The following is a 26,124-nucleotide window of genomic DNA, read 5'->3' as shown; positions in this document are numbered from 1 at the left end:
TTCCAAATGTTATTTGACCTTCTATTTTGTATATTTTTATCGGACTAGCAGGGACATATGAAGCCTGGAAGCTGCAGTAATGTTGAGATGTCAGTAGGGAGAGCTCTAGTCTAGAACACTGGAACCAAAGATACTCCCCTTTCATCTGTTCTGGAACCTTCAGTACCAGCTGATGTGGAGTGATGGGAATGGGTCACATTTTGTCTCTTGTAAAACATGTAGGCACACTCCTCAAATAAAGAAATGCAACTACAGTATGCTGACTTTAGACCATTTTCTATTTAGATCAGTAACGTCCCTTATGTGACATGCTGCTCATGCATGTTAATGCCCTGACTAGGCTACTTTTAAAATGTATCAACCACAGAACTCACACTTAGGCTACGCCTGCTTCTACTAACACTTACAGTAGACTACTTCTTGTTTCCACGCAGTGACAGTACGTTCACTAACTGTTCAAGACCTCTCCCCTTCACTTTACTCTGTAAGTACACTTGACAATATTTTGGAATATAGTTTTAGTTATGATGTATTTAGTCATACATCAGATGACTTACTGTATCTTTGTACTTGTTGGTTTATATTGAACTGTGTTTTGGTTGTTACATCAGGGCCTGTATTCATAAAGTGTCTCAGACGGTACATATAAATATGATCTAAAAGGCTAAACTGATCCCAGATCAGCACTGCTACTCTGATACACTTTGTGAATACAGACTCTGGACTGTGGTTTCATGTGTTTAGTTTAGTTCAGTTTATTCATTTACATGTTTAAAACATGATCAGTAGAGTATGCCAGTAATACCCAGATCTCCATTCAATAGGGTCATGTTCACTGTCAAAGTAAAACAGGGTCAAGTATAACTGTGTGTGTGTGTGTGTGTGTGTGTGTGTGTGTGTGTGTGTGTGTGTGTGTGTGTGTGTGTGTGTGTGTGTGTGTGTGTGTGTGTGTGTGTGTGTGTGAGACTGTAAATGTATTTGTACATATTAATCTGATAGTGGTATGTACAGTCACAACCAAAATCATTGGGCCCCTGACAAATACTGAGCTATATTGTATGCTACAAAAGATGGGATGTACGTTGTACATGTGGTTTCACATAAAGACTTGTGCTTGCTATTTTAAGAGCTCTGAGAGCAATAGATTGTGGAGACATTTTGAAAATGGCCTAAAGCAAGAGTGACAGTAAGATTAAGAGAGATTGAGTGGATGCTTCGTAAGAGCTTTAGGAGTAGTATTAACATGAGACACAGAGATGGTGGGTTGTGTTTAGGAGTAGTATTAACATGAGACACAGTGATGGTGGATTGTGTTTAGGAGTAGTATTAACATGAGACACAGTGATGGTGGGTTGTGTTTAGAAGTAGTATTAACATGAGACACAGTGATGGTGGGTTGTGTTTAGGAGTAGTATTAACATGAGACACAGTGATGGTGGGTTGTGTTTAGGAGTAGTATTAACATGAGACACAGTGATGGTGGGTTGTGTTTAGGAGTAGTATTAACATGAGACACAGTGATGGTGGGTTGTGTTTAGGAGTACTATTAACATGAGACACAGTGATGGTGTGGTGTGTTTAGGAGTAGTATTAACATGAGACAGTGATGGTGGGTTGTGTTTAGGAGTAGTATTAACATGAGACACAGTGATGGTGGGGTGTGTTTAGGAGTAGTATTAACATGAGACAGTGATGGTGGGTTGTGTTTAGGAGTAGTATTAACATGAGACACAGTGATGGTGGGGTGTGTTTAGGAGTAGTATTAACATGAGACAGTGATGGTGGGTTGTGTTTAGGACTAGTATTAACATGAGACACAGTGATGGTGGGGTGTGTTTAGGAGTAGTATTAACATGAGACACAGTGATGGTGGGTTGTGTTTAGGGGTAGTATTAACATGAGACACAGTGACGGTGGGTTGTGTTTAGGAGTAGTATTAACATGAGACAGTGATGGTGGGTTGTGTTTAGGAGTAGTATTAACTTGAGACACAGTGATGGTGGGTTGTGTTTAGGAGTAGTATTAACATGAGACACAGTGATGGTGGGGTGTGTTTAGGAGTAGTATTAACATGAGACAGTGATGGTGGTTTGTGTTTAGGAGTAGTATTAACATGAGACACAGTGATGGTGGGGTGTGTTTAGGAGTAGTATTAACATGAGACACAGTGATGGTGGGTTGTGTTTAGGAGTAGTATTAACATGAGACACAGTGATGGTGGGTTGTGTTTAGGAGTAGTATTAACATGAGACAGTGATGGTGGGGTGTGTTTAGGAGTAGTATTAACATGAGACAGTGATGGTGGGTTGTGTTTAGGACTAGTATTAACATGAGACACAGTGATGGTGGGGTGTGTTTAGGAGTAGTATTAACATGAGACACAGTGATGGTGGGTTGTGTTTAGGGGTAGTATTAACATGAGACACAGTGACGGTGGGTTGTGTTTAGGAGTAGTATTAACATGAGACAGTGATGGTGGGTTGTGTTTAGGAGTAGTATTAACTTGAGACACAGTGATGGTGGGTTGTGTTTAGGAGTAGTATTAACATGAGACACAGTGATGGTGGTGTGTGTTTAGGAGTAGTATTAACATGAGACAGTGATGGTGGGTTGTGTTTAGGAGTAGTATTAACATGAGACACAGTGATGGTGGGGTGTGTTTAGGAGTAGTATTAACATGAGACACAGTGATGGTGGGTTGTGTTTAGGAGTAGTATTAACATGAGACACAGTGATGGTGGGTTGTGTTTAGGAGTAGTATTAACATGAGACAGTGATGGTGGGTTGTGTTTAGGAGTAGTATTAACATGAGACACAGTGAGAAACATGAGAAACATTAGACTATACAGAATATGGTCCTCTGTAGCTCAGTTGGTAGAGCATGGCACCTGCAACGTGATGGGTTTGGTTACCAGGACCAGCCATATGTAAAATATATGCACACAGGACTGTAAATTGATTTGGATAGTTGAGTCTACTAAACTGCATTATTTATGGACAGCAGACTACAATAGACTACACAGGTAATACAGCAGACTATGGTGATGTTCATTGATGCCTCTGATAGATAAAGCTACTACCAGTACTGTACAACAGAGGATGCTGGTGGGCAGAGATATAGGAGGATGGACTCATTGTAATGGCTGGAATGAATGGAACACCCTCCATTAATTGTATTCCTATTACTGCCCAAATGAATGAGGACGTAATATGAAGGCTGGAGGCTGCAGTTATGTTGAGCTGCCAGTAGGGAGAACTCTTGTCTAGAACACTAGTACCTTCAGTACCACTTTGATGCAGCTGATGAGGAGGGATGGAAATGGGTTATATTTAGCTTCTTTATAAAATGCAGACCCACTCCTCAAATAAACAAATGCAACTATTTTCTGATATGTTGCTTATGCACGTTAATGTCTTAACATCCTGACAAGGCTACTTTTAAAATGTGTCAACCACAGAACTCCCACTTACTGTAGGATACTTCTTATTTCTCTGCACTGCCATTAAGTGTTGTTGGTTTAGATGCTGAGTCAGCATCACCTTCCTGTTAACCAGGGTAGGGAGTAGTGTTGACATCTATACTGTGTAGGATGTGTGTTTTAACTTTTCTACATCCATAACAGCCACCTCTCTAGAATTGATTCATACTCCATAAACCTCATATACGGCATCTAGCAGACACTTCTTATCTGCTAGAAATGAACCTTGTAAATATTTAATAAGTAACTATTTGTTTTCTAATATTTTTTAAGTTACAGCAAACTCAGAATCTGATTACAAGAACTTTTGACAAAAACGTTATATATGTGAATTAGGCAGCCTCGAAGTTCAGTTATATTTTACATTACTATTATTTTGTTATATGTTATCTGTCTGAAATAATCATCAGACTTGTGAGACTAAATATGAATTACTGTATTACTTCATATGGTCCTGTAACATGATACACATAACATAAGTTTGTGTGATTTTTTAAATAGTTTTTATGACAAAGTTAAGGCACAATTTTTCCTCAATTTCCAGGAAAGAGTTCTGCTTGATGCAACGTTTCTTATCGCTTAAAAAAATAATGTGTGAAGAGTGATATTTTTTGTAATCAACTTTTCAGAATAAACTTCATTGTCATTGTTTCACCTTGTTATAACAGTATCTTCAGTGGAGAGAAAATGGAAAGCTTTCAACATCTCACCTCTTGTACTGTACAGTACATACAGTAACTACAAAGAATACATTTACATTGGTTTGTAGAGCAATAGTGGTTTATTCACCTTCATCATCATCATCAGTACAAAATATACACAGACACTTTCAGAAGGAGCAATGTCCTGTTACATGAAATATTATTTATTGCCATTTTAAAACACATCATGCAGACACTATATGACATCATGGATGTTTGGAGTGTTGAAGGTAGTTCCGTCAGCGAGGGCATTCCACTCCGGAACACAGAAAGATGGAACATACCGGAATGTTCAATGATTGATAATATTACATCTCACAGTTAACAAGTTCAGATTATTTCTTGATTTAAAGCCTTTGTCCTTAGATGAATATCCACCATTTTGTCCAACTAGTAGTTAGAGAATAGAATACATCATTGTTTAGTGAGAATGTGATGTCATATGTTTCTTGATCCCCTAACTAGTGTCAAACTTTCCCAGGTAGGAAGAGAGAGGTTAGGGGTGGATGGGAGAGTGGAGATCCAATGGAGAGGTATCGTTTACCCCCCTGACAGCCCCATTGAGTCTGTTTCTGGGAGAGAGCATGGGGTGGGGGCAGTGGGGGGGTAAATATGGGCATCTCTTCTGATAGGCCACACCCACAGGAAGTGTCACTAAATGACTTTGTCGAACAGATGCATGGACTGCATGATGTAATCATCCTGGACAGGAGGCAGGAAGGGACAAAAAGCATAACGGGTAAGAAGCAGCTGGAGAGAAGGTTTCATTATATTTCCATGTTGTAAGGGCTGTCGTCATGGAGAGAAGAAGACCAAGGTGCAGCGGAGTTAGTGTTCATGATTTAATTCAAAAAGAACACTGGAACACTACAAAACAAGAAAACACTGACAGCTCAACAGTACTGACAGCATAACACACTGAACAGAAACAATTACCCACAACCACAAGGAAAAACACACACTACTATATAGGACTCCCAATCAAAGGCAACTCAACACACCTGCCTTCAATTGGGAGTCCAACAACCAACTCACACGTAACACAAAATCTCTGCCACGTCCTGACCAAAACTAATACAATTGCTCCCTCTGCTGGTCAGGACGTGACAGTACGCCCCCCCCCCCCCTAAAAAAGAAAACACAAAAAATCCTCGGGCTGGGCCGGAGGACAGGCGGGCCACTCGGGCTGGGCCGGAGGGCAGGCGGGCCACTCGGGCTGGGCCGGAAGGCAGGCGGGGCCACACGGGCTGGGCCGGAGGGCAGGCGGGCCACTCGGGCTGGGCCGGAGGGCAGGCGGGCCACTCGGGCTGGGCCGGAGGGCAGGCGGGCCACTCGGGCTGGGCCGGAGGGCAGGCGGGCCACTCGGGCTGGGCCGTAGGGCAGGCGGGCCACTCGGGCTGGGCCGGAGGGCAGGCGGGCGGCTCTGGCGGCTCCTGACTGGCGGGCCGCTCTGGCGGCTCCTGACTGGAGGGCCGCTCTGGCGGCTCCTGACTGGCGGGCGGCTCTGGCGACTCCTGACTGGCGGGCGGCTCTGGCGACTCCTGACTGGCGGGCGGCTCTGGCGACTCCTGACTGGCGGGCGGCTCTGGCGACTCCTGACTGGCGGGCGGCTCTGGCGACTCCTGACTGGCAAGGCTGGGTTGACGCATTAGACGCCTGATGCGTGGGGCTGGTACAGGACGTGCCAGCCTGCAGACACGCACCTTAGGGCTAGTGCGGGGAGCGGGAACAGGCCGAGTCAGAGCTGGCCTGGGGCTTCATCCTCGCCCCGCCAAACAGCCCCTGTGCCCCCCCCCAAAAAAAATCTTGGGGCTGCCTCTCGGGCTTCCTTCCCAGCTGTGTTCCCTCATACCGTTGCCGTTGGTCCTTCTCTCCTGCTGCCTCCAATCTTCTGAGTGCCACTACCTGTTCCCATGGGAGGCAATCCCTTCCGACCAGGATCTCCTCCCAAGTGTAGGATCCCTTGCCGTCCAGGATGTCCTCCCATGTCCAGTCCATCACGCTGTTCTCCTGTAGCTCCTTCCTCCTCCGCTGCTTGGTCCTTTTGTGGTGGGTAATTCTGTAAGGGCTGTCGTCATGGAGAGAAGAAGACCAAGGTGCAGCGGAGTTAGTGTTCATGATTTTATTCAAAAAGAACACTGGAACACTACAAAACAAGAAAACACCGACAGCTCAACAGTACTGACAGCATAACACACTAAACAGAAACAATTACCCACAACCACAAGGAAAAACACACACTACTATATAGGACTCCCAATCAAAGGCAACTCAACACACCTGCCTTCAATTGGGAGTCCAACAACCAACTCACACATAACACAAAATCTCTGCCACGTCCTGACCAAAACTAATACAATTGCTCCCTCTGCTGGTCAGGACGTGACACATGTATCTCTTTCCTCCTAGAAACCCTGTTGTATAAGAACCCAAAGTGAACCGGAGGGCCTTGTTGTGGTCACAATAACAACCCTTTGCTGTGACGTCACTGTGGTCCTTCAGACATTCCTGAGTCAGTACATAGGGATTAGTAGAGGTCATCCAGACCGTTTTTACATGTATAAACAGCTGGAGCTCGTCTGAGCGCTTAGCTGACAATGCCGAGACCTGCTACGTACTTAATGCTGATTGGTTTAGGTTCTGCCCACTATAGTGCTGTCTGGTCAGAACATGGTGTTGAGGCCCGTCACTCTACTCTTGATGGTCACCACCACCACATACATGCAGACACATCTGTTTCCATTTGAAGATGTTTTATATTATTGTGTGGTTATATTCACTGGTCTCACACTTCATTAAGGAACTGCATGTCAAAAGTCTGTCAGCAACACAACACTTCTTCTCAAGACTGACGATGCCGTGCACTAACTAAAGGTGAGGGGAGGCGGTGTCCTGCAGCGCATCCAAGCACTCTGATTGGTTGGATGAACAGCGGTGCAAAGGGTGATTGACAGGGCTGCAGGCCAGTCAAGTTGAGAGGGCACACACATGCACACAGTCATACCATGCCCATAGTGCTCTGGTCAAAGGTAGTGCACTATAAAGGGATCAGGGTGTCATTTGGGATGCATTCAGTGTAACAGAATGACAGTGGTATGTTGTACTACTACAGACGTGTGTTTGTGTGCTTCAATCTGACTTTGTCAAGTAGCCAGTGTTGTGTTTCACCATTCTATCTGATGTATTGTCAGTTTGTAATGTTGTTATTAGTCCAACATTATTGAGGACATTATTATTAGGATGGTGCAGTAATGTTGAGATGCCAGTAGGGAGAGCTCTAGTCTAGAACACTGGAACCTTCAGCACCACTTTGATGCAGCTGATGAGGAGTGTCCATTGAATGGGTTTGTAGAATAGAAGGAAAATCTAATGAAAGGTGTAGACCTTACCATGAAATGATTACTTACAAGTCCATGGAACTGGCCAATTGTTAGCAGCACACCACCCTGCATCCCACTGCTAGCTTGCTTCTGAAGCTAAGCAGCGTTCACCCTGGTCAGTCCCTGGATGGGAGACCAGAAGCTACTGAAAGTGATGTTGGAGAGCCAGAAGGAGGCACTCTTTCCTCTGGATTAAAAAAATATACATCCCAATGCCCCTTGGTAGTGATTCGGGACGTTGTCCTGTATAGGGTGCTGTCTTTTGGATGGGATGTTAAACGGGTGTCCTGACTCTCTGTGGTCACTAAAGATCCCATGGCACTTATTGTAAGAGTAGGGGTGTTAACCCTGGTGTCCACTGCTAAAATTCACAATCTGGCCCTCATGCCACCTAATCATCCCCAGATTTGAATTGGCTCATTCATCCCTCTTTTAAATATTCCTCAGGTTGTTGCTGTAAATGAGAATGTGTTCTCAGTCAACCTACCTGGTAAAATAAGGCTTAGATAAATAATAATAAATATATATATAGAACTTTGACCTGTTCCATGTAGAACTGAGAGGGGCAAGGCATCACATTATAAGATATTATAAACATTTCAAATTGTAGCGTATAGTAAATACATTCTAAGATATTATAAACATTCCATATGGTAGGCTATAGTCAACATTATTCTGACATGTTGTTCTGGTCCTCATGCATGTTAATGTCTTAAAGAGGAAGGAAAGGACAGTTCTGTATCAGCTACTTGTGTTCTGACTACTATAAATATGTATCATCCACAGAACTGACACTTACTAGCAGTTCCCACTCACTACCAGTCAGTTGACTCACTGTACAAGACCTCTCCCCTTCAGTCTGTAAGTACTCTAGATATCTTGAAATATAGTTTTTTGTTTTTAGCCACAAGTCATGTACTCAAGGGTCTCAGACTTGGAGTGCTGATCTAGGATCAGGTCCTCCTGGTCCATATAATTATGATCTAAATGGGAAACTAATCCTAGATCCTACTCTGAGACACTTTGTGAAAACAGACACTATCATGTAATGATGATATAAAAGGTAAGTGTGGCTTGTTGTTTAGCCTCACAGGTTGGGGATAGGAGCTATCATTCAAACTGGTGGTAACTGCCTTGCTCCAATTGGCAGATTTTTTCACCTTGCCTGGTCGGGGATTTGAACCAGCAATGTTTCAGTTACTGGCCCAACTCTCTTAATCGCTATGTTACCTGCCGATACCACTGACAACTATTATGATGAGGTTATTTACACACCATCCACTCAAGGCTGTGATGATGATGTGTTGTTATAGCTGCATCCCAAATGACACCATATTCCCTATAGTGTGCACTACTTTTGACTAGAGCCCTACCTGCTGCCCCTAATGGTATGTATGTAGTTATTCACCTGCTATAGAGTGAGTTGTTGTTTATGTTTCTAAGACTGCAGGGTGGGAGATGCAACAATGACCTTGAGAACAGCAGGAAGTGTGTTGGTGGTCTTTCTCTGGTCTGTAGCAGGTATGGTCTCATTCTTATCTTTTAGTTGCTCTGTTTAATAATCTACAGACATTTCTAAAAGGATAAGAATCATAATGTTATTCTGGTGTGTTCTGTTAGGAGTCTCCACTTAACTATTAAAAGTGATCTTTCACACCTCACTGAGTGATACTTATCTGTGGTTTCCATTCACACTCAACTCAGCAACTACAACAACAAAGTGTGGACAAACCCTACCTTCAGTGTGAGCCAATAGACCTCGTCTTCATTCTGATACCAGTGTTGTGTGACTGTGTTTCAGTGGTACTGGGTCAGGATGGCTGGAGTGTGACATACACCACTCAGAGTATCTGTGTCTTGAAGGGGTCAACAGTGGGTCTGTCCTGCTCTTACACATATCCCAGGGTACAGTCAAAACAACCCTCTGGTTCACTGAATGGGGGACTGGTGTGGAACCTGAAGATCTAGGTCAGGACCCAGAGAATGCAGGTCGTCTGAAGTATCATGGGGATAAGAAGAATGGTCACAACCTGACAATCACAGACCTGAGAGAGAGTGACTCAGCTACGTACAAGTTCAGATTTATAATAGATCAGACTGTAGGGAAATATACTGGCTATCCTGGAGTCACTCTGTCTGTCACAGGTACAGTGATATTATGCAGTGGGAGAAAAAAAGTATTTGATCCCCTGCTGATTTTGTACGTTTGCCCGCTGACAAAGAAAGGATCAGTCTATAATTTTAATGGTAGGTTTATTTCAACAGTGAGAGACAGTATAACAACAAAAATATCCAGAAAAACACATGTCAAAAATGTTATAAATTGATTTGCATTTTAATGAGGGAAATAAGTATTTGACTCCCTCTCAATCAGAAAGATTTCTGGCTCCCAGGTGTCTTTTATACAGGTAACGAGCTGAGATCAGGAGCACACTCTAAAAGGGAGTGCTCCTAACCGCAGCTTGTTACCTGTATAAAAGACACCTGTCCACAGAAGCAATCAATCAATCAGATTCCAAACTCTCCACCATGGCAGACCAAAGAGCTCTCCAAGGATGTCAGGGACAAGATTGTAGACCTACACAAGGCTGGAATGGGCTACACGACCATCGCCAAGCAGCTTGGTGAGAAGGTGACAACATTTGGTGCGATTATTCGCAAATGGAAGAAACACAAAAGAACTGTCAATATCCCTCGGCCTGAGGCTCCATGCAAGATCTCAGCTCGTGGAGTTGCAATGATAATGAGAACGATGAGGAATCAACCCAGAACTACACGGGAGGATCTTGTTAATGATCTCAAGGCAGTTGGGACCATAGTCACCAAGAAAACAATTGGTAACACACTACGCCGTGAAGGACTGAAATCCTGCAGCGCCCGCAAGGTCCCCCTGCTCAAGAATACATATACATGCCCGTCTGAAGTTTGCCAATGAACATCTGAATGATTCAGAGGACAACTGGGTGAAAGTGTTGTGGTCAGATGAGACCAAAATGGAGCTCTTTGGCATCAACTCAACTTGACGTGTTTGGAGGAGGAGGAATGCTGCCTATGACCCCAAGAACACCATCTCCACCGTCAAACATGGAGGTGGAAACATTATGCTTTGGTGGTGTTTTTCTGCTAAGGGGACAGCACAACTTCACCGTATCATTTGACGGGGCCATGTACTGTCAAATCTTGGGTGAGAACCTCCTTCCCTCAGCCGGGGCATTGAAAATGGGTCGTGGATGGGTATTCCTGCATGACAATGACCCAAAACACACGGCCAAGGCAACAAAGGAGTGGCTCAAGAAGAAGCACATTAACCTCTCTAGGCTAGGTGGCACCAAATCGTCCCACCTACGTAACAGCCAGTGTAATCCCGTGGCGCATTATTCAAAAACCTCAGAAATGCAAAAACTTCAATTTTTCAAACATATGACTATTTTACACCATTTTAAAGACAAGACTCTCGTTAATCTAACCACACTGTCCGATTTCAAAAAGGCTTTACAACGAAAGCAAAACATTAGATTATGTCAGCAGAGTACCCAGCCAGAAATAATCAGACACCCATTTTTCAAGCTAGCATATAATGTCACATAAACCCAAACCACAGCTAAATACAGCACTAACCTTTGATGATCTTCATCAGATGACAACCCTAGGACATTATGTTATACAATACATGCATGTTTTGTTCAATCAAGTTCATATTTATATCAAAAACCAGCTTTTTACATTAGCATGTGACGTTCAGAACTAGCATACCCCCCGCAAACCTCCGTTGAATTTACTAAATTACTCACGATAAACGTTCACAAAAAACATAACAATTATTTTAAGAATTATAGATACAGAACTCCTTTGTGCAATCGAGGTGTCCGATTTTAAAATAGCTTTTCGGTGAAAGCACATTTTGCAATATTCTCAGTAGATAGCCCAGCCATCACGGCTAGCTATTTAGACACCCACCAAGTTTAGCCCTGACCAAAGTCAGATTTACTATTACAAAAGTTTGATTACCTTTGATGTTCTTCGTCAGAATGCACTCCCAGGACTGCTACTTCAATAACAAATGTTGGTTTGGTCCAAAATAATCCATCGCTATATCCAAATAGCGGCGTTTTGTTCGTGCGTTCAAGACACTATCCGAAGTGTAAATAAGGGTCACGAGCATAGCGCAATTCGTGACAAAAAAATTCTAAATATTCCATTACCGTACTTCGAAGCATGTCAACCGCTGTTTAAAATCCATTTTTATGCCATTTTTCTCGTAAAAAAGCGATAATATTCCGACCGGGAATCTGCGTTTAGGTAAACAGAGGAAAGAAAACAAAGCATTCGGTCGACGCGGGCACGCGCCTGAGTCTCACAGTACTGTAACCAGCCACTACCCAAATGCGCAACTTTTTTTCAGCCAGAGCCTGCAAAGCCACGATTCAGCTTTTTGCCGCCTTCTGAGAGCCTATGGGAGCCGTAGGAAGTGTCACGTTATAGCAGAGATCCTCAGTCTTCAATAAACAGAAGCAAGAAGAACGACACCTTGTCAGACAGGACACTTCCTGCATGAAATCTTCTCAGGTTTTTGCCTCTCATATGAGTTCTGTTATTATACTCAGACACCATTCAAACAGTTTTAGAAACTTTAGGGTGTTTTCTATCCAAAGCCAATAATTATATGCATATTCTAGTTACTGGGCAGGAGTAGTAACCAGATTAAATCGGGTACGTTTTTTATCCGGCCGTGTCAATACTGCCCCCTAGCCCTAACAGGTTAACCTCTATGGGCTAGGTGGGACGCAGGCGTCCCACCCGTGGTGCACTCCATCAACAGCAGGTGCATTTCAAGAGCGGCAAATTTGAATCCAAATAAATGTCAAAATTCAAATTTTTCAAACATACAACTATTTTACACCCTTTGAAAGATAAACATCTCCTTAATCTAACCACGTTTTACGATTTCAAAAAGGTTTTACGGCGAAAGCATAAATTTAGAGTATGTTAGGACAGTACATTTACAAGAGTTGTGTGTAATGTTTTGTCAATTCAAAGACAGGGTCACCAAAACCATAAAACCAGCTAAAATGATGCACTAACCTTTTACAATCTCCATCAGATGACACTCCTAGGTTTTACTATGGCGTTGATGTTGAGGAAATCGTTTCCCTCCAATAACCGGCAGTCAAGTCAACACCACAAATTAAATAATTAAAATTAGAAAACATTGGTAAAATATTATATTGTCATTTAAAGAATTATAGATTTACATCTCTTGAACGCAATCAACTTGCCAGATTTAAAAATAACCTTACTGGGAAATCACACTTTGCAATAATCTGAGCACTGCGCCCAGAAAAATACGCGTTGCGATACAGACTAGTCGTCATGTTGGGGAGATCTAAAATCGAAAATACTATGTAAATAATCAATTACCTTTGATTCTCTTCATCAGATGTCACTTCCAGGTATCACAGGTCCATAACGAATGTAGTTTTGTTCAAAAAAGCTCATCATTTATGTCCAAAAATCTCCGTCTTGTTAGCACATGATCTAAGCCCGCCGGACTTCACTTCATGAACGAGGGGAAAAAATATATTTACGTTCGTTCAAACATGTCAAACGTTGTATAGCATAAATCATTAGGGCCTTTTTTAACCAGAACATGAATAATATTCAAGGTGGACGAATGCATTCTCTTTTATAACGTATTGGAACGAGGGTACCCAACATGAACTCGCGCACCAGGTGTCTAATGGGCCATCATCGTTCCATGGCTCTTGTTCGGTCAGATCTCCCTCCAGAAGACTCAAAACACTTTGTAAAGGCTGGTGACATCTAGTGGAAGCAATAGGAAGTGCCAAAATATTCCTCAGCCCCTGTGTTTTTCAATGGCATAGGTTTAAAGGTAATACAACACATCAGGTATCCACTTCCTGTCAGAAAATGTCTCAGGGTTTTGCCTGCCAAATGAGTTCTGTTATACTCACAGACACCATTACAAACAGTTTTAGAAACTTTAGAGTGTTTTCTATCCATATATAATAAGTATATGCATATTCTAGTTACTGGGTAGGATTAGTAACCAGATTAAATCGGGTACATTTTTTTTATCCAGCCGTGCAAATACTGCCCCCTAGCCCTAACAGGTTAATGACTTGGAGAAGATCTGCAAAGAGGAGTGGGACAAAATCCCTCCTGAGATGTGTGCAAACCTGGTGGCCAACTACAAGAAATGTCTGACCTCTATGATTGCCAACAAGGGTTTTGCCACCAAGTACTAAGTCATGTTTTGCAGAGGGGTCAAATACTTATTTCCCTCATTAAAATGCAAATCAATTTATAACATTTTTGACATGCATTTTTCTGGATTTTTGTTGTTGTTATTCTGTCTCTCACTGTTCATATAAACCTACCATTAAAATTATAGACTGAACATTTCTTTGTAAGTGGGCAAACGTACAAAATCAGCAGGGGATCAAATACTTTCCCCCCCACTGTATATAGTGTTGATCTGTTTAATCACTGTCTGTTACAGGTACAGTAACATTCTATATACTGGTGATCCTGGATTCTGTCTGTAACAGGTACAGTAACATTCTATATACTGGTGATCCTGGAGTCACTCTGTCTGTCACAGGTACAGTAACATTCTATATACTGGTGATCCTGCAGTCACTCTGTCTAACAGGTACAGTAACATGCTTTATACTGCTAGTCTGTTTAATTAATATCTACTGTCCATTTAGGTCTAGAAATTGGATTTGTATATATGAAACAGATTTAAGAATTAAATGTGTTTGAGAATGTCTTGCTTGAGAATGGGGTCATAGTTTCCCAGGAACAACTCTCTCTGTCACAGGTAATACTACACTGTATGATACAACTGTAAATCATATTGAATTACAGGAGAAAATAAATGAACCATCCTGTTAACACAGAGGTGTATGTGGTTTTATACATATTGTTTCAGGTCTGCAGGTGAAGGTGACTCCTGCTGCAGAGGGACAGAAGACACTGACCTGTAGCACCACCTGTACTCTGACTGACAACCCCACCTACATCTGGTACAAGAACGGACAACGTCTAGATGAGCCCACTTCCCAGCAGTACTCTGTCAATAGTTATTATTCAGACAGTTACTCCTGTGCTGTAGAAGGCCATGAGGATCACCACTCTCCTGCAGTGTGTGAGTACAGTACAGTAGTAGCATTCAGGCAAAATAGTCTTTCTTCATCAGTCATGAATTAGCAAAACTTTTTTTAAATCATAACTTTGACTACATCCACTGTCTTTAACATCAGTTAAACCGAAGAACATCGTGGCGTCAGTCAGTCCTTCTGGTGAAATAGTGGAGGGCAGTTCAGTGACTCTGACCTGCAGCAGTGATGCCAACCCACCTGTGGACAAATACTCCTGGTACAAGAAGAATGGAGCTTCATTGACAGGTTCTGAAAAGACATACAATTTCACGACCATCAGCTCTGAGGACAGAGGAGAATACTACTGTGAGGCTGAGAATAAATATGGACGTCTCAACTCTTCTTCTGTGTCTGTGGACGTTCAGTGTTAGTTCACCTAACCATCTTTTGATCAGAGGATCACATTTTAATTCATATTTCAATTACAAGTAAAACACTATTTAAAACACTGTTGTTACATTTTGTCCACCAGACGGCCCAAAGAACACCTCAGTGTCAGTCAGTCCCTCTGGTGAAATAGTGGAGGACAGTTCAGTGACTCTGACCTGCAGCAGTGATGCCAACCCACCTGTGGACAAATACACCTGGTACAAGAAGAATGTAACCTCACCAAAAGCATCAGGACAGAGTTACAGAATCACTAACATCATCTCTGAGGACAGAGGAGAATACTACTGTGAGGCCCAGAATGGAAGAGGATCTATGAACTCTACAGCTCTGATGATCATTGTAGCAGGTAAAGTTCCATCTTTTATATATTTCAACACAAAATGATGTTTCAAACTAATATTAATAATTATAATTTGGCTTATCATACTTTGTTTTATGATTATATATACATTGAGATTAGATCAGTTAACAAATATTGTACTCATATCATCCATATTTTATTATAGGGAAACAAACCTCAGTTGTGACTGCAGCTGTAGGAATCACAGTGGTTGTTCTGGTTCTCATCCTCTGTCTCTCTGGACTCATGTGGTTCAGGTGAGTGATCTTTTAAAGATTATTTCACTAACTCCTTTTTATTAACTTACTTTGTTCATTGATTCGTTCATTCATTGAAGAATAAATTCATTCATTAATGTGTAAACCAGGAAGAAGTCCTCCAAATCCACCTCTGACACAAGAGACACATCAGAGAATGTACAGGTGAGTCTGTTACAATCAGATTATTTGTATTGCTTTGTGGAACATTTCTACTCATTATGTTGTCTGTCCTCTCTTCCAATCAGGGAGACTCCAGTCCAGTGTATGACAACATCTCAAGCATGGCCATGAACCCTACTGCAGCACAGATAGCAGGCACCGTCGACCAGGATGACGTTCACTATGCCAGTGTCCACTTCTCTCGCTTCAAAAACCAGGAAGGGCCTCTATATTCCACCGCCCAGCTGCATCAACCCCAGAAACAGGAAGAGGATGTCCAGTACGATGCTGTGAAACTCAACCGCTCCAGTAATGCCAACCGGTGAGCTTATTCTGCCATTACAGCAACAGTCAATTCTAGAGAATTGTGGATACACCACATTAAAGGAGAAGTTGGGGTTTTTTTACAACCAAATTTCAATTTTTTATGTAAATGCCATGTTACAGAACGGTCCAGAAAAACATTTTTTTTGCGATTTCACTTGTTTTAGAGAAACTTGCCCCAACCAGAAATTCACTTCCTCATCCTCATTGTGCAGTACGGAGGCTCTGAAAAAACATGAACAAATGCTCCAAAAACACATCTGTCTTTTAGAAACAGAATGCTCTCAGTATAGTGATGCAGGTCTTTAGATGTAACAGTTGTACACATGAAGTTGTCATTCCAAACTTTATCCACAACGTTATATTCCATTTTGTGTGACTCGTGCTATTTCCCCGTCCAACTGTTCTATTCTCTGTGTAGCCGGCTGCTAGAATGGACGAGAGGCATCGTTCAAGTCTCAACAACATGGAACATAACGTTGCGGATTAAGTTCAGAATGACACAATTTCATGTATACAACATCTAATGACATGCATCACTACAGACTACTTAGAGCTTTTTAGTTTCTTAAATATGTTTTGGGGTGTTTTTGGAGACCATTTCCTGAACAACGAGGATGAGGAAGTGAATAGCTGGTTGGGGATAGTTTCTCAAAAACGAGTGAAATCACAAAGAAATATTCTGACCCTCCTATAACATACCATTTACATATAATGTTTTTAGATTTGGTTGTAAACAAGCTATATTCTTGATTACAGCTCACTCCTATGCTGCTGCTTATTGGATGAGAAGACCATGATGTCATTAATAAGCAAAATAGTTTACCCCTAGTGGCCACTAGTGATGGCATTTCCTTAAACTACAAAACCAGCAATGGAAATCAAGACAATTCCTGTCTATAATGAGTGGTGGTTTTGAGTAACTGTTCTGTGTTCCAAATGGAACCCTATTCCCTATTTAGTGCACTACTTTTCACCAGAACCATATAGGCCTTGGTCAAAGTAATGCACTATAAAGAGTATAAGAAGGTTTTTTTGGCATGCAGATTCTGTTTCATTTCTGTTTCTCTCTCTTCAGACCCACAGCAGCACAAGCAGCTGAGGAGGACTCCTCTATTCTCTACAGTACAATCAACTAACCCAGAACCGAGAAGACCTGAACATTACAATCCCAGAACCAAGAAGGTCTGATCACAACAAACCCAGAACCAAGAAGACCTGAACACAACAAACCCAGAACCAGGAAGACCTGAACACAACAAACCAAGAAGACCTGAACACAACAAACCCAGAACCAAGAAGACCTGAACACAACAAGTTTGACAGAAACCCTGTATATCTGGACCTGTATAGCCAAACTAAGTGTTATAATAATGTATCATAAGATATGCCATTTAGAAAATGCTTTTATCCAAAGCGACTTATAATTATGTGTGAATAGATTTTATGCCGGTGGCCCCATTGGGAATGGAAACCATGCGCCACGCTCTACCAACTGAGCCACACAGGACTACTGTCACGTCCTGACCAGTATAAGGGTTATTTGTTATTGTAGTTTGGTCAGGACGTGGCAGAGGGTATTTTGTTTATGTGGTTCGGGGTGGTGATTTATTTAGTAGGGTGTTGGTTTAGTTAGTTCCGGGTTTTATGAAAATGTATGCATTCACTACTGTAAGTAGCTCTGGATAAGAGCGTCTGCTAAATGACTAAAATGTCAATTTAAAAATGGTTAGAGCCATTTTGCACTGTTCTGTGAAGGGAGTAGTACACAGTGTTGTACGAGATCTTCAGTTTCTTGGCAATTTCTCACATGGAATAGCCTTCATTTCTCAGAACAAGAATAGACTGATGAGTTTCAGAAGAAATTTATTTGTTTCTGGCCATTTTAAGGCTGTCATCAAACCCACAAATGCTGATGCTCCAGATACTCAGCTAGTCTAATAAAGGCCAGTTTTATTGCTTCTATAATCAGGACAACAGTTTATCTGTGCTAACATAATTGCAAAAGGGTTTTCTAATGATCAATTAGCCTTATAAAATTGTAAACTTGGATTAGCTAACCCAACGTGCCATTGGAACACAGGAGTGATGGTTGCTGATAATGGGCCTCTGTACGCCTATGTAGATATTCCATAAAAAAAAACGTCATTTACAACATTAAATGTCTACACTGTATTTCTGATCAATTTGATGTTATTTTAATGGACAGAAAATGTGCTTTTCTTTCAAAAACAAGGACATTTCTAAGTGACCCCAATAATCTCCTAAATTTGATTATAAGTGTATATATAATTTTTTTCAATATATATACAGTGGGGAGAACAAGTATTTGATACACTGCCGATTTTGCAGGTTTTCCTACTTACAAAGCATGTAGAGGTCTGTAATTTTTATCATAGGTACACTTCAACTGTGAGAGACGGAATCTAAAACTAAAATCCAGAAAATCACATTGTATGATTTTTAAGTAATTAATTTGCATTGTATTGCATGACATAAGTATTTGATCACCTACACACCAGTAAGAATTCCGTCTCTCACAGACCTGTTAGTTTTTCTTTAAGAAGCCCTCCTGTTCTTCACTCATTATCTGTATTAACTGCACCTGTTTGAACTCGTTACCTGTATAAAAGACACCTGTCCACATAATCAAACAGACTCCAACCTCTCCACAATGGCCAAGACCAGAGAGCTGTATAAGGACATCAGGGATAAAATTGTAGACCTGCACAAGGCTGGGATGGGCTACAGGACAATAGGCAAGCAGCTTATTGAGAAGGCAACAACTGTTGGTGCAATTATTAGAAAATGGAAGAAGTTCAAGATGACGGTCAATCACCCTCGGTCTGGGGCTCCATGCAAGATCTCACCTCGTGGGGCATCAATGATCATGAGGAAGGTGAGGGATCAGCCTAGAACTACACGGCAGGACCTGGTCAATGACCTGAAGAGACCTGGGACCACAGTCTCAAAGAAAACCATTAGTAACACACTACGCAGTCATTGATTAAAATCCTGCAGCGCACGCAAGGTCCCCCTGCTCAAGCCAGCGCATGTCCAGGCCCGTCTGAAGTTTGCCAATGACCATCTGGATGATCCAGAGGAGGAATGGGAGAATGTCATGTGGTCTGATGAGACAAAAATAGAGCTTTTTGGTCTAAACTCCACTCGCCGTGTTTGGAGGAAGAAGAAGGATGAGTACAACCCCAAGAACAACATCCCAACCGTGGAGCATGGAGGTGGAAACATCATTCTTTGGGGATGCTTTTCTGCAAAGGGGACAGGACGACTGCACCGTATTGAGGGGAGGATGGATGGGGCCATGTATCACGAGATCTTGGCCAACAACCTCCTTCCCTCAGTAAGAGCATTGAAGATGGGTCGTGGCTGGGTCTTCCAGCATGACAATGACCCGAAACACACAGCCAGGGCAACTAAGGAGTGGCTCCTTAAGAAGCATCTCAAGATCCTGGAGTGGCCTAGCCAGTCTCCAGACCTGAACCCAATAGAAAATCTTTGGAGGGAGCTGAAAGTCCGTATTGCCCAGCGACAGCCCCGAAACCTGAAGGATCTGGAGAAGGTCTGTATGGAGGAGTGGGCCAAAATCCCTGCTGCAGTGTGTGCAAACCTGGTCAAGAACTACAGGAAACGTATGATCTCCGTAATTGCAAACAAAGGTTTCTGTACCAAATATTAAGTTCTGCTTTTCTGATGTATCAAATACTTATGTCATGCAATACAATGCAAATTAATTACTTAAAAATCATACAATGTGATTTTCTGGATTTTTGTTTTAGATTCCGTCTCTCACAGTTGAAGTGTACCTATGATACAAATTACAGACCTCTACATGCTTTGTAAGCAGGAAAACCTGCAAATTCGGCAGTGTATCAAATACTTGTTCTCCCCACTGTATATAAAAATGTATCTATAAAAAATATATACACTTATAATCAAAGTTATGAGATTATATATGAAGGCTAAGAACATTAAATATTTTTTTGTTACTTGTTGACGTTTGTTCTCTGGATTTCTATTCTGTTTCTATTCTATGACGCTATACAGTACTGTACTATTCTATTACGTTATATAGTACTGTACAATGATACACATATACAGTGCATTCAGAAAAGTCTTTATACCCCTTGACTTTTTCCACATTTTGTTACGTTACAGCCTTGTTCTAAAATTGATTAAATAAAAACAAATCCTCATTTAACTACACACACTGCATCATAATGACAAATCGAAAACAGGTTTTTAGACATTTTTGGCAACTGTATTAAATATAAAAAACAGAAATACCTCATTTACATAAGTATTCAGACCCTTTGCTATGAGACTTGAAATTGAGCTCAGGTGCATCCTGTTTCCAATGATCATCCTTGAGATGTTTCTACAACTTGGAGTCCAGCTGTGGTAAATTCAATTGATTGGACATGATTTGGAAAGGCCCACGCCTGTCTATAAGGTCCCACAGTTGACCGTGCATGTCAGAGCAAAAACCAAGCCATGAGGTCGAAGGAATTGTGTGTAGAGCTCCGAGTCAGGATTGTGTTGAGGCACAAGGGTACCAAGGGTACCAAACAATTATGCAGCATTGAAGGTCCGCAAGAAGACAGTGGCTTCGCCCATTCTTAAATAGAATAAGTTTGGAACAACCAAGACTGGCCGCCCAGGCCAAACTGAGCAATCGGGGAAGAAGGGCTTTGGTCAGCGAGGTGCTGAAGAACCCGATGGTCACTCTTACAGAGCTCCAGAGTTCCTTTGTGGAGATGGAAGAACCTTCCAGAAGGACAACCATTACATTTACATTTTAGTCATTTAGCAGACGCTCTTATCCAGAGCGACTTACAGTTGTGAATGCATAATATTATTTTTTTTGTACTGGCCCCCCGTGGGAATCGAACCCACAACCCTGGCGTTGCAAACACCATGCTCTACCAACTGATCCACAGGGAACCATCTCTGCAGCACTCCAAAAACCAGGCCTTAATGGTAGAGTGGCCTGATGGAAGCCACTCCTCAGTAAAAGGCACATAACAGCGCGCTTGAAGTTTGCCGAAAAGCACCCAAAGGATTCTCAGGTCTGAGAATTTTTTGGCTTGAATGCCAAGCGTCACATCTGGAGGAAACCTGGCACCATCCCTACGGGGAAGCATGGTGGTGGCAGCATCATGCTGTTGAGATGTATTTCAGCAGCAGGGACTGGGAGACTAGTTAGGATCGAGGGAAAGATGAACGGAGCAAAGTACAAAGAGATTCTTGATGAAAACCTGCTCCAGAGCGCTCAGGACCTGACTGGCGCGATGGTTCACCTTCCAACAGGACAACGAGCCTAAGCACACAGCCAAGACAACGCAGGAGTGGCTTCGGGACAAATCTCTGAATGTCCTTGAGTGGCCCAGCTGCTCTGGACCTGAACCTGATCAAACATCTTTGGAGAGACCTGAAAATAGCTGTGCAGCGACGCTCCCCAACCAACCTGACAGAGATTTAGAGGATCTGCAGAGAAGAATGTGAGAAACTCCCCAAATACAGGTGCCAAGCTTGTAGCATCATACCCAAGAAGACTCAAGGCTGTAATCACTGCCAAAGGTTCTTCAACAAAGTACTGAGTAAAGGGTCTGAGTACTTGTGTCAATGTGATATTACCGTTTTTGCTTTGTCATTATGGGGTATTGTGTGTAGACTGATGAGGAAAAAAACAATTTCATCCATTTTAGAATAAGGCTGTAACGTAACTAAATGTGGAAAAAGTCAAGGGGTCTGAATACCTTCCGAATGCACTGTATATACAGTACCAGTCAAAAGTTGACACACCTACTCATTCACGGGTTTTTCTTTATTTTTACTATTTTCTACATTTTAGAATAATAGTGAAGACATTAAAACAATGAAATAACACATATGGAACCATGTAGTAACCAAAAAAAAGTGTTAAATCAAAATATATTTTATATTTGAGATTCTTCAAAGTAGCCACCCTTTGCCTTGATGACAGGTTTGCGCAGTCTTGGCATTCTCTCAACCAGCTTCACCTGGAATGCTTTTCCAACAGTCTTGAAGGAGTTCCCACAAATGCTGAGCACTCGTTGCCTGCTTTTCCTTCACTCTGTGCTCCAACTCATCCCAAACCATCTCATTTGGGTTGAGGTTGGGGTGATTGTGGAGGCCAGGTCATTTGATGCAGCACTCCATCACTCTCCTTCTTGGTCAAATAGCCCTTACACAGTCTGGAGGTGTGTTGGGTCATTGTCCTGTTGAAAAACAAATGATAGTCCCACTAAGCACAAACCAGATGGGATGGCGTATTGCTGCAGAATGCATATATTTTATAGTTTTTATGCTACATAAAATCAAACTTGTTAGATTTGATATGAAGACTAAGAACATTATATGTTTTAATTACTTCTTGATGTTTGCTCACAGGAACAATACATTTCTTATATTCTGTTTATATTCTATTACATTATACAGTACTGTACTATTCTATTACATTATACAGTACAGTACTGTACTATTCTATGACATTATACAGTACTGTACTATTCTATTACATTATACAGTACTGTGCTATTACATTATACAGTACTATTACAGTATACAGTACTATTACAGTATACAGTACTGTACTATTACAGTATACAGTATTGTAAGATGATACATAATATTTACTTGGTATGTTCATATACATTTATTATTGGTTTTATGACAAAGTTATGGTAACATTTTGCCTGTGTCCTGATGTAACGTCTCATCACTTTTATAAAAATACAAAATATTGGAAACTATCAGTGTAGATTGTGTTTAATAAACTGTTCAGATTAAACTTAATTGTCATTGTTTTCACCTTGTTATAACAGTATCTTCAGAGTAGCTTTCAAAATCACACCTCTTGTACTGTACATACAGTAACTACAAATAGTACATTCACATTGGTTTGCATAGCAATCGTGGTTTATTCACTTCCATTATCATCACATCATGCTAATCATCATGTCAGTACAAAATATACAGACACTTTCAGAAGGAGCAATGTCCAGCACATACAGTACACACACAACCAGTTACATTAAATATTACTTATTGTCATTTTTAAAACACACATCATGCAGACACTATAGATGCTGTGAAGAGGTTAATGGAACACAGACCGTGGGGGATATAAGAGGAACACCGGATTGGTGCACATTAAACATATCTGATATAACAAAGTGGATATTCATCAATTCGTCATGATTGATGTATTGTAAACAGGCCCACAATGTGGTTACTAAAGTTTGATTTGAATATATTTGGCTGTTTTTGCTGCATCATTTAGAAGTTGTCCCTTTTCAGGTTTAGAAGGAGTGACTGATAAATGCTAACTCACCTTCATATAAGCTGGTAGCATAGCTAGCATACAGAAATCTGTGGTGTAGTCAAAGTAGTTTTTAACTGTAATGTAGTTAGTTGGTGACAATGACCTGAACATTGGGGTTGACATCACAGGAGGCTGCTGAGGGGAGGACGGCTCATAATAAAGACTGGAACGGAGCATGTGTTTGATGCATTTGATACCATTCCAACTATTCCGCTTCAGCCATTACCACGAGCCCATCCTCCCCAATTAAGGTGCCACCAACCTCCAATGGTTGACATCCATACAAGCGTTACACTGATTTTTACCACAACATAGTACACATACTGTAAATAATAGCCTAAATGTAGGTTCATTTTGCTGGGAGGAAATTTGATTTGGGATCTTTTCCCCACGTGTTTCCATGGCAATTAGATTGTTTTGGTTGAGTTCCATTGACTTCTTCACCACATCGTTTAAATGCTTTGAGCCAAAGCGACTCCTTTTCCTTAGGAGGTGGCTGCAAATCAAAAGGCGCCTCACAACTGCACTCGCTCCTCAAAAAGGTTTGGTGGTCAAACACTCCTGCTCCATGAACAGCTTCTGTTAATTATTGTGGCAACCCCTTACAGAACATAAAATGAACATTTTCCATGAATCCATGTTTGGAAAGTTGTGAGAAGCGATACTGAGTTAGTTAGCTAGCTGTGAACTATTGGCCGGAAGCGCTTAACCAGAAGTCCCCCACAAAAAAACCTAAACAGACCCAACCCATATTTCCATAGATAATGAGGTGAATAGGACACAATATGGATGATTGGAGGGTTGTGGGTAATTCCGTCAGCCAGGAGATTCCATTCCAGAACATTGAGAAATGGAACATTCCGGAATGTTCGATGATTGATAATAATACATCTCACAGTTCAGACCAGGCAGTGAGATTGGTCCTTAGAAGAATAAGAGTCCACCTTTTGTCCAACTAGTAGTTAGAGAATAAATTACATTATTGTATAGTGAGAATATGATGTCATATAGAATGAGTGCTATGGTCTCCAACATGGCGTGGCTCTTGAGCCCCTAACTGTTGTCTGACCATCCCAGGTAGGTGTTTCTTTTGGGGAGCAGAGATGGGCTAGAGGTATTGCCCAACTAATGGTTTTCTGATCTTCCCAGGTAGGGGTGTCTCTTTTTGGGGTGGGGCCAGGGCCTAGGGACAGATGGGAGAGTGGAGATCCATGGAGGGGTACGTTTTACCCCCCCGACAGCCTTAATGAGTCTGTGTTTGGGGATAGAGGGGGAACTAGGGATGGAGGCTGTGGGGCTAAATATGGGCACCCTGTCCTTTAGGCCACACCCACAGGAAGTGTCACTAAATTATATTGTCAAACAGATGCATGGACAGCATGATGTTCTGGCAGGAAGGGACAAAAAGCACAACGGGTAAGAAGCAGTAGGAGAAAACACTTAAACCGTTCAAAAGCAGAAACATGTTCTTAAACAAATAAAGAGTTTCTTTCCAAAACACTATATATCAATTAATAGAAATGTTTGAAAATTACCTTTTTTGTTTCAATAACTTAATTTATTTAACCAGGTAAGTTGACTGAGAATACATTCTCATTTACAGCAACGACCTGGGGAATAGTTACAGGGAGAGGTGGGGGATGAATCAGCCAATTGGAAGCTGGGGTTGATTAGGTGACCGTGATGGTATGAGGGCAAGATTGGGAATTTAGCCAGGACACCAGGGTTAACACCACTACTCTTATGATAAGTCCCATGGGATCTTTAGTGACCACAGAGAGTCAGGACACCCGTTTAACATCCCATCCGAAAGAGGGCACCCTACACAGGGCAATGTCCCCAATCACTGCCCTGGGGCATTGGGATATTTTAAGACCAGAGGAAAGAGTGCCTCCTACTGGCCCTCCAACACCACTCCCATCCAGGGACCAATCCTGCTTAGCTTCTGAAGCAAGCCAGTAGTGGGATGCAGGGTGGTATGCTGCTGGCAAACATGTTCCCATCATATTGTATCAGATGGAGTGGATTAATAAACATTGTAAGACTCCAACCATCTGCATCTGGGTCTCACCTTGTGCCTTGATAATATCAGTCATCCCCTGGAACAAAACACTCACACACCCATATATAGAGCAATACTTTTGACTATGGGCTCTGGTCAAAAGTATAGCACTATATTGGGATTAGGGTGCCATTTGAGACAGAAACAGTGTAACAGAATATGACATTGGTATGTTGTACCAATACAGACATCAGTTTGTAGCGGTACTGTTAGAGAGAGGTAAAGATAAAAGGTTATGTTCAGGCGCCAGACAGGTATTAACCCTGCTGAACTGGAAAGAGTAGGATAGACAGAGAACCACTACCAGACATCAGCAGAAGAGACTGCCTATAGGGTAGCCTGTTGGCCAGATAGCCAGTGGAGGAAAATACACCATATAAAAACACACGTCACAGCACAGGGGTAACCCAACCAATAATACCTCACACAAAATAAATGTCAAAGCAATTCAAAAGCAACTTCCTATAAACAATGGACAA

The 26,124-nt window shown here is 41.8% G+C and overlaps 1 protein-coding gene and 1 long non-coding RNA gene across 2 annotated transcripts; both read left to right on the top strand.

Moving 5' to 3' along the window:
- The first annotated feature begins 419 nt into the window (after positions 1-419).
- On the top strand, positions 420-9,784 carry LOC145864337 (uncharacterized). Its single transcript, XR_014382901.1, has 4 exons — positions 420-484; positions 8,347-8,421; positions 9,004-9,081; positions 9,362-9,784. It is a non-coding gene; the product is annotated as an uncharacterized LOC145864337 (long non-coding RNA).
- A 4,579-nt stretch (positions 9,785-14,363) lies between these two features.
- On the top strand, positions 14,364-17,481 carry LOC106601635 (B-cell receptor CD22-like). Its single transcript, XM_082969416.1, has 8 exons — positions 14,364-14,368; positions 14,484-14,731; positions 14,847-15,110; positions 15,217-15,480; positions 15,641-15,731; positions 15,842-15,896; positions 15,980-16,215; positions 17,296-17,481. The coding sequence occupies exons 1-8, from the start codon at positions 14,364-14,366 to the stop codon at positions 17,354-17,356; spliced, it is 1,224 nt and encodes a 407-aa protein (XP_082825542.1). The 3' UTR covers positions 17,357-17,481.
- Positions 17,482-26,124: the final 8,643 nt, after the last annotated feature.

Source organism: Salmo salar, chromosome 02 (genome assembly GCF_965601325.2).
Source record: "Salmo salar chromosome 02, fSalSal1, whole genome shotgun sequence".
NCBI classification, from domain to species: Eukaryota; Metazoa; Chordata; class Actinopteri; order Salmoniformes; family Salmonidae; genus Salmo; species Salmo salar.
The sequence above is the reverse complement of the archived record's forward strand: the minus strand, read 5'-3'. Positions and strand labels throughout refer to the sequence as shown.